Raw genomic sequence first — 10,317 nt, 5'->3', positions numbered from 1 at the left:
ATTCAATTTTATGTTGCAGTCTTTTTCAAAACCTATTGATTGTAATTTTATATTTCTCTAGACCTCCTAGAATAGCATGAAAAAAAAAAAAGTTCAAATGGTATAATCCATTCGTCACCCCAGAATGAAAAGGGTGATCTTGTAGTTTTTGCCTGTAAAGATATGTTGTTAGGTGCTACAACCTACATGTAATTTCTAAAGGATTTGCACAAGACTTGTCAAGATGCTAAAGGAAGTAATGGAGCTAAGAGGAGCAGAATCAAGAGCACAGATAAGAAGCAAAGTTCCAGAGAATCAATTTGTTCAGTAAACGACAATAGTCATCTCACATAATAGATAGAAACGACATGTAATTTTAGTTATGTATATGTATTTAACTCAGCATGTGACAGGCACGTCTATTAGTTTTGTTATTTCTATTAGCTGCTAGTTAGTTACTTGTGGAGGGATTTAATGTATATATATACGCATCTGATTGTATTAGTGTATTCAATTCATTTTGATTGTTCAATGAAATAGAGTTTCAATTCTCCAGAACTCTCCTCTGTTTTTCCAATATGGTGTTGGAGCAATCATTTCTTGCTTCCGCCTAATTTCTTCGTTTCAATTTCTTCTTTTTCAAAAGCTAGGGTTTTCCTTTCAAAGCTTCATCAATGGCATCTTTTGATCAAGCTTCTACAAGCATGACCATTGATGAATCACATCCTTCTTCCTTCACCACGTCAAGAGCTGTGGTGCAATTCTTGTATCTTAGCCATTGATTGGAAGAGAAAACTACCCTACATGGGCATGATCTATGGAGAGAGCTCTTAGGATCAAGAATAAATTTTGGTTAATTGATGGCTCTACTTCTCTAACTTCTGCCATGGAGAAAGTTCCTCTTCTTATTCAAAGTTGGTCACGAAGCAATGCAATTGTGGTTTCTTGGATCATCAATTGTGTTTCCCCTAAAATTGCAACTAGTATGGTGTATCAGAGGACTGCCAAGGAAGTTTGGAAGAAGCTTCCGAATATGTTCTTTCAAGGCAATGGACCTAGGGTTTACCAATTGCAGAAAGATCTTGCTATAATTTCTTAGGGGGGACTCACTGTGAGTGATTATTTTACCAATCTCTCAATCTTATGGGATGAAATACAAAACTATGAACCACTTCCTCTTTGTTCTTGATTCTCAAAAAAAAAAAACTTCCTCTTTGTTCTTGTGAGAAGTGTGTGTGTCATGTGAATGAAAAGATTTCCAATCTTCAGCACAGAGAAGCAATTATGCAGCTTCTAATGGGTCTCAATGATTCATTCTCTTACATTCGAGGCCAAATTATGTTAATAGATCCCATTCCTTCTATTGATAAGGTACATTCATTGTTGGTTCAAGATGAAAGGTAGAGGTCAGTTGGATATAGCAACAATGGTCCTTTTGTTAAATCCACAGCCCTTGCAGCCAAAACAATGAATCTTGGTTCTGGTTCCAAGACTTTCAAGAAAGGAAAGGAGGGGCCTACTTGCAGCCATTGTGGATTGCTTGGTCATACTGTGGAGAAATGCTACAAAATTCATGGATATCCTCCTGGATATAAGACTAAGGCAAGGGCAAATCCGGTCTCTTCTCTTGATTTTGTTCAAGAGTTTGTTGCAACACCAACTCCACAGCAATTTCCTTTTACAATGGAGCAATGTCAGAAATTGCTTGCCATGATTGGAGGATCTGATTCTCATAATAGTTCAATTGCTATGGCTAACAGTGTTTCTTCCAACCAAGCTTCTACTTCTCAATCAACTATTTTGGCTGGTAATCTTAAGCATTCCATTTTCTCTGCTAAGCTTGTGAATAGATTTGTTTTTGGTGGTAGTACTTGGGTTCTTGACATAGGTGCAAGTGATCATATTGCTTGTTCTCTTTCACTTTTTCACTCTTATATTGCTGTTTCCCATTGTGTTGTTGAATTACCTAATGGTGAATCTGCTCATGTTACTCACATTGGTATTGTCAAACTGTCCAATTCACTTACCCTTGAACATGTTCTTTGTGTTCCTTCTTTTTCATTTAATCTTGTGTCTGTCAGTCAACTCACTTAAGGATTGCCTTTTTGTCTCAATTTTGCTTCATTCAGGACCTTTCTTGTTGGAGGACGATTGGAGTGGGTGAAGTCCAACATGGTCTGTACTTGCTGCAGAACAACACTTCTAGGACTCCACCTTTTCTGTCAGACTACCTCTCCACCAACATGCTTCCCAAGTCAGCTTTTTTAGCATCTGTCTGTAATAAAGATATATCCATTTTGTGGCATTTTAGATTAGGACACCCTTCTTTTAATAAAATGTCATCTTTGCAAGATGTTTTGCCTTCTTTTTCTTCCAAATGTAATGACATTTGTACCATCTATCCTTTGGCTAAGCAGAAGAGGCTGCCATTTCCTTCAAACAATAATATGAGTATTGAGCCATTTGCTTTGATTCATGTAGATGTTTGGGGTCCCTATTATGTTTGCACTTATGATGGTTTTAGGTTCTTTCTTACCATTGTTGATGATGCCACTAGGTCTACTTGGGTATATCTCATGAAAGCTAAGTCTGATGTTAAATAGCTTTTGATTTCATTTTATAATATGATTTTGACTCAATTTAACATTGGCATTAAGGCAATCAGATCAAATAATGCTCCTGAATTCTCTTTGTCCAACTTTTATAGTGATCATGACATTGTGCATCAAAAGAGTTGTATTTATACACCTCAGCAAAATTCTGTGGTTAAGAGAAAACACCAACATCTTTTGAATGTTGCTAGATCTCTTCAGTTTCAATCCAATCTGCCCTCAGCATATTGGGAGAATGTATTTTGATAGCTACTTATCTGCTTAACAGGTTGCCTATGCCATTGTTAGGTCATAAATCCCCATTTGAGCTTTTGTTTCATAAACAGCCTTCTTTTACTCATCTTAGAGTGTTTGGTTGCTTGTGTTTTGTTTCAACCCTTCTGTCCACAGGTTGAAGCTTGATTCTAGAGTTTCCCCATGGGTCTTTTTAGGCTACCCTTTTAATATAAAAGGTTACAAAGTCCTTAACCTTCATACTAGAAAGATTACTATCTCTAGAGATGTTGTCTTTCATGAGTCTATCTTCCCTTTTTCAAATTCTTCTTCTTCCTTATCTGGTGTCACCTCTTTTCCTTTATCTAATTCATCTACTCCTAATTTTGACTCTTCCTCTTGTCCAATTTCTATTCCACTTCCACTTGCAGACTCCACTTCTATTATTGAGCATGTTCCTCATTCCCATACTTGTTCAGACACTTCTTCCTCTTCTTCTTCTTCTTCTTCTTCTTCTTCTTCTTCTATTCTTATTGGTTCCTTACCTATTCACTTGGGTCATTCTGATGTTTCTAATCAGTCTGCTATTCCCCCTAATCAATCTAATGTCCATCCTAATCAATCTAATGTTTTCCTTGATCATTCCTCACCTTCTGTCCATACTACACCTCCTGCTGCACCTCCTGCTTCCATTCCACCTCTTAGAAAATCAACTAGGATTTCACATAGGCCTGCTTATTTGCAAGCTTATAAGTGCAATCAGGTGTCTTAAGTTCAACCTAGTATTGCTTACCCTTTATCCTCTTACCTGTCTTCCCACAAATTGTCTCCTAGATATTGGCATTTCTATAATGCCATTTCTTCAATTGAGGAGCCTAAATTCTATCACCAAGTAGTTTAAGATCCCAAGTGGAAAGAGGCTATGGCAGCTAAGATTTTTGCCCTTGAAGCTAATCACACTTGGACTCCCACAGCTCTTCCATTTCATAAAAAGACAATTGGTTGTAAGTGGGTATATAGGGTGAAGTACAAATCTGATGGCACTGTGGAAAGATATAAAGCCAGGTTGGTGGCTAAAGGCTTCATACAGAAAGAAGGCCTTGATTACATTGAAACTTTCTCACCTGTTGCAAAGCTTGTTACTGTTAAATGTCTTTTTGCAGTGGCTGATGTGCAAGGCTGGTATCTTTGTCAACATGATGTAAATAATGCCTTCCTTCATGGTGAATTGAAGGAAGAAGTCACTGGTATGCAAGCTTACTAAATCCTTGTATGGACTAAAACAAGCTTCAAGGTAGTGATTTGCCAAGTTTTCCACTATATTGGTTCTTCTCAGATTTACACAGTCCAAGGCTGATTACTCTCTTTTCATTAAGAAGACCTCTACTTCCTTTATTGCTCTATTGGTTTATGTTGATGATATATTGATTGCTAGTGATAACAAGCAAGCAGTTGATGAGTTGAAGATTTTATTGGATCAACAGTTCAAGCTAAAAGATTTGGGTGATTTGAAGTTTTTCTTAGGCCTTGAAGTTGCAAGGACTACTGATGGTATCAATTTATGCCAAAGAAAGTACACACTTGAGGTGTTGGGTGATGCTAGCATGTTAGGTTGTAAACTAGCCAAAGTGCCTATGGATCAAAATCTCAAGCTTAGTAAGTATGAGGGGAAGGAGTTGCAAGATCCAAGCTCCTACAAAAGATTGATAGGAAGGTTGCTATACTTGACAATAACTAGGCCTGACATAACCTTTGCTATGAATAGACTAAAGCTAGTTTATGGCACATCCTAGAGAGCCTCATTTGTAAGCAGCTCATAAGGTCTTGCAATATCTAAAAAATTCACCAGGCCAAGGGTTGTTTTTCTCAAGCAAATCAGAACTACACTTGAAGGCTTTTGCTGATGTAGACTGGGCTTCATGCCCTAACATTAGGAGATCTATCACTGGTTTTTGCATATTCCTTGGTGAATCTTTGATTTCATGGAAGTCAAAGAAGCAACAAACAGTCTTAAGGTCTTCAGCAAAGTCTGAGTACAGATCAATGGCAGTAGCAGTCTATGAGATCATTTAGCTCTTATATGTCCTTCATGATTTTCAAATAAAGCACCCTCAAGCAACCCTCTTGTTCTGTGATAGTCAGGCAACCCTTCACATTGCTGCAAACCCTGTTTTTCATGAAAGAACAAAGCATATAAAGATTGATTGTCACCTTGTCAAAGATAAAGTGTTGGAAGGGTATGTCAGAATGTTACATGTTAGGACCAATTCTCAAATTGCAGACTTGTTAACCAAAGCCTTGAATGCCCAACAATTTTTCTTTCTTGTATCCAAGTTGAATATGGTCAATATTCATGGCCCTCTTCCACTTGAAGGGGGGGGGGGGGTGTCAAGATGCTAAAGGAAGTAATGGAGCTAAGAGGAGCAGAATCAAGAGCACAGATAAGAAGCAAAGTTCCAGAGAATCAATTTGTACAGTAAACGGCATGTAGTTTAGTTCTGTATATGTATTTAACTCAGCATGTGACAGGCACGTGTATTAGTTTTGTTATTTCTGCTAGCTGCTAGTTAGTTACTTGTGGAGGGATTTGATGTATATATATACGCATTTGATTGTATCAGTGTATTCAATTCATTTTGATTGTTCAATGAAGTAGAGTTTCAATTCTCCAGAACTCTCCTCTGTTTTTCTAATAAGACTAATATAGATTTGAAAATTTTACAACAAAGAATAACATAATTAAATAATTTTATTATAATAAAAAAACATTGTTAAATAATGTGACTACAAAAATTAAAATTTGATAATCCTCTGACTAGATATGATGTTGCTGCATGTGCTTTGCGAGATCTGATTTGAAAAATATAGCTCTTGAAAAAAAAATGTTAGTATGAAAATTAAAATGTTACAATCCTATGATTGGATATGTTGTTAATGCAAGTGCTTCGCGAGATCCAATTCTCAAATATATTTATTGAGAAAGAAAGAGTAAAGGAAGAATAAAAGAAGATTATAATATTTAAATGAGATAATAAATAGTGTATTTGAAAAAGTAAGTAGGCAAAATAAAAAAATGGTTTCTTCTCTCGTCGTTAATTGGGTGAGAAAGTAAAATCCGGTAGAGATGTTCTAATAAATCCAAACATTTTGTTAATAGATTTTTTTTTTTTTTTTTTTTTTTGCTTTTTTGGAAAGAAAAAGCCAAAAGTTTTCAAATTCTTACAATATTGTTGTTATGCAATATTATAAAAATTCTTTGAAAATTTAGACTCTTTTGGTAGCTTAGTGAAAACATGCATAATTACAAAAGGCACAAAGTTTGGGTTCAAACTAGTTTGAGTTATTTGTGATGAGAGAGAGAGAGAGAGAGAGAGAAGATCAGTTTAAATTATTATTTTTTCTTTTAATTGACAGAAATAGATGGGTGTAGTTAACTGTTAAGTATGGAAGTTGGTCATATGTTTTGTATATGACAATGACACATGTTAGTTTTTAATCAGGATTGGAGGGCAAACTTTCTCCATTGCAAAAGCACGGTCTAAAAGTTACCAAGAATATGAACCATCATACTTAGCAAAAAAAAAAAAAAAAAAGAAAAAAAAAAGAACCATCATTCTACCAATGCGAGACATTAATGTTTAAACTTTATACCGTCAAGCTGCATTTAGTTAAGAGCAAGATGTACAAAATGAAGAGCATGTTATTATTATTATTAGGCGAAGAACCCATTTTCGTCCCTATATTTTCACGCGATTTCTACTTTAGTCCCTATTTTTTATTTTTACCACTTTTAGTCCATATTTAGAAAAACGCGTTCTGTTTAAGTCCCTATCATCATCTCACTAACAGAAAATTTCCACGTGGCAGACGGAGTGCATTGTTGGCACTCAGAACACCTACGCATCCATTAAAATAATAATAAAAAATTTATTTGCATTTTTAAAAATGGCACGTCAGCAATTTAATTTTAAAAAAAAGTTACATCAGATAAAAATAATAATAAAATTTCTAACCTAATTATTTTTTTTAAAAAGAAAAGAAATTAGTTAAATTTTTTTTTCTTTTTTTTGGAAGAACATGAAGAACTTAGAACTATGTGTTCTCCATTTTCTTCCCCAACTAAGCTTACAACTCTTTCTAACTCCATGGCCCGCCTTTTTGCTCATCTCCACTGCCACCGCCACTAAAACCGACGGTGGTTCATCGCCTCACCACCTGTGACCGACCCACTCTCACGATTCGCTCAAGTCTCTCTTTGACCACCTGTGACCGACCCACTCTCACGAATCGTTGTCTCTCTCTCCCAGATAGGCAAGTTTCTCTCTTTCATCTCTCTATCTCTCAACTCAGTGGTGTAGATTTGGGTTTGTGGGTTGTGGGTTTGTGAGTTTTGCTAATCTGGGTTTATGGATTTGTGGGTTCGTGGGTTTGTGAGATTTGTTGATTTGGGTTTATGGTGGATTGGTACATTGATCTGTGGTGGATTTGTGGGTTATGATTCCAAAGGCTGGGTTTGAGAGAATGGTGGGATTTGGAGGATGGTGGAGATCAATGGGTTTCCAAGTTGGATTTGATTTTGTGTTTTGATGGATTGGTGGGTTTCCAACTTGGAGATTGGTGTTGATTTTGTGAACAAAGAGGATGTGGGTCTTTTGGTTTTAGTGGGTGTATGTTGGGTTAAAATTTCTGAATATGCAGATATGTTTATGGGTTTGATTGTTGGTGTATGTTGATTTCTAGGTTTTCAATTTAGTGGGTGTATGTTGATTTCTGGATTTCGGTTGGTGTATGTTGATTATTGTTTGATCTAAGTTTTGAATTTTGATTTGTTTGGTTATAAAGAAAGTACTGGAAAGGCAAAGAAAAGAAAAGACAAGAAAATAGGAATTAATTTACTAAAAACATGAAGAATATGAATGGTAAGAACATGAAGAACACAAAGATGATCTTCCAACAAAATAATGAAAAGAAAAGAAAATTTTATTTTAATAATTATTTTATTTTATTTTAAAATAATTAAAGAAAAGAAAAAAGAATGATGTGGCTTTTTTTAATATTAAAATGCTGATGTAGCATTATTTAAATGCCAAATTAAAATTTATTATTATTATTTTAATGGACACGTAGGCGTTCTGAGTGCCAACAATGCACTCTGTTTGCCATGTGGATATTTTCTATTAGTGAGATGACGGTAGAGACTAAAACAGAATGCGTTTTTCTAAATATGGACTAAAAGCGGTGAAAATAAAAGATAGGAACCAAAGTGGGAATCGCGTTAAAATGTAGGGATGAAAATGAGTTTTTCGCCTTATTATTATTTTTGTTGTTGCTAAGAGAAGAGCATATCAAGTTAGCAACTCTTTCACTGGCCTCCCTTAATAATATGTGGACTTCTTTCTCAAAAAAAAAAAAGGAAAAAAAAAGGGTTATAAGCAACTCTTTCCCAGTACATTGTTTTAATTATTACCAACGTTATAAGTGAGAGAGATGTTATGTTTACAACATTTTTACAACAAATCATAGGTAGTTAGTTGTTATTAGTTTAAATTTGAACCTAACACTAAGATTTCTTTTTTGCCTCGACAATAACAACCAATAATAACCTGCTATTAGGATTTGTTGTAAAAATATTGTTTATAAATAAGTAAAGGTAGTTTGAAACTTTCGATTTGGAATGCTATGCCATGTTTGGACTTTGGACAGGATCTCACGTTAAAGGATCTGTAAATTGGGCCGAGGCCCATGCGTCTCTTTTGATGGCTGAGGAAGCATCAAAGCTAGAGCTCAAATATGTTTTCTTGGATGCTGAATGTCATCAATTCAATAAACCAAGTCCCAAGTTACTCTAATCGAGAAATTGAAAAAACAATGTTGCTGAGGTTAGATCAATTTTGGATTCATTTTGCTCGATCTGGCTAGCTAATTTTGTTCAGAAAGACTTAAAATTTCTAGTCCATAATTTAGCTTTTTGGGCTGTTTTTTGTTCTTCCCGGGGGCCTGTCCTCAGCTCTACCTTCCCGTCTTAGTTTTTTTTGTCAAAGTTGAGATGGGCTTGGCCCTTAGGCTTTTGTATTCTCATTTATTCAGAAAAATAATTATATAAATAAATAAATAAACTCTACCATTTGAATCAAGTAAGGTGCAACAGATTAGATATCATATCAGTATCACTGTCTTCCGAATCACAAAAATAATTATGATATTCATTTATTATATTTTTAAGAGTAAAGTTTGGCTATAAACTTGATTGTAGTCTAATATTACAACTTCACTTAATAAATTTTTGGGATGCAAATTTTGACAAATTAACCGTTGCATTACATTTTTATTTTATATTATCCATGCTTGCAAAATTTTCAAAAAATTAAAGAACAATAGATATGTTATCAAGCAATTGTTTAAATTGCAATTTTTTGTAATCTAAAATTATGCATATAAAATAAGTTTATAAATTATGAAGTATAAATAATATTTGATTAGCACAAAATTTGACATATGCAATTAAAGTATAAAGAATATACAATCTAACGGTTATATTTTAAAAATATTTAATAATGTTAATTTTTTAAAGAAATTTTCAACTTATAATATCTGCTCTTGATAATAGTTTATTATCATCAGATTAAGATAGCAATCAGTTTTTGGTGTAGGCAAAAAATTGAACTAAGCGATATTTTAAAAGAAGTTTTAACCTACATCGAACTTAGTAACCATTTCATATTTTTAAAACCCACTAAACCTTAGACTGTAAAGGTTATATAACATTTTCAGTATTAAATTGGATGTGTCATATCATAAGTGCCTTTCTTGGCATCTCTATTGTTATTTCCCAAAGGGCATGTGTGGCTGCAACCCGCACCGCCGCACGTACTAGAAGTGGCACTGCTTTACAGCCACAGTGCTAGTTTCTACCATCCATAAAGGAACCGAACTAAGGTTAAGAATCTGACTAGGAAAAGTAGAGCCTACGTTCATCCTTCACCCACCTAAAAGTTTCATCCCCTTGATTGAAAAAAATCGTCCACTCTAACCTAAAATTGGCAGTTTAGAAATTAAGCTAAAAGCATTTACTGATTTTATTAGTTTTAAGAAATGCTAGCTCGCAATATTTTTATAATACTTTTACAGAAAAATTTTAAATGATAAGTTATTATTAGCTGTTATTAATAGGTAAAAATAATAATTTTAGTGGTGGATTCAAATTAAAACTAATAACAATTTACTATTTAGTGTTTGTTATGAAATATATTGTTGTGAAAATATTGTGAATGAAAACTGTAGGGACACGATTTTGGTTAACCCGGTCCTGGACGGTCAGGCCCTGGCCCAAGAACTCCCACACAATGAATTTTGTAAAGTATGGGCTGAAGAACTCGGTTCCAGTTGACTTAGACGGTTCGTTGCATGTTCTTAGCAGATGTAGAAACGTAAATCAAGAAAATGGATGTGAAAGTGGAAGTTTTATTCATGGCTACGCATTCATACAATGAATCCTTGCTTTTCTCTCCTCTCT

At 34.6% G+C, this 10,317-nt stretch overlaps 1 protein-coding gene across 1 annotated transcript; it reads left to right on the top strand.

Annotated features, from left to right (window-relative positions):
• Positions 1-1,446: 1,446 nt before the first annotated feature.
• On the top strand, positions 1,447-3,576 carry LOC115973109. Its single transcript, XM_031093347.1, has 5 exons — positions 1,447-2,055; positions 2,109-2,256; positions 2,461-2,546; positions 2,637-2,828; positions 3,385-3,576. The coding sequence occupies exons 1-5, from the start codon at positions 1,447-1,449 to the stop codon at positions 3,574-3,576; spliced, it is 1,227 nt and encodes a 408-aa protein (XP_030949207.1).
• Positions 3,577-10,317: the final 6,741 nt, after the last annotated feature.

This window comes from Quercus lobata, chromosome 2, assembly GCF_001633185.2.
Source record: "Quercus lobata isolate SW786 chromosome 2, ValleyOak3.0 Primary Assembly, whole genome shotgun sequence".
Classification (NCBI taxonomy): domain Eukaryota; kingdom Viridiplantae; phylum Streptophyta; class Magnoliopsida; order Fagales; family Fagaceae; genus Quercus; species Quercus lobata.
This window is presented reverse-complemented; position numbering and strand designations above follow the sequence as displayed.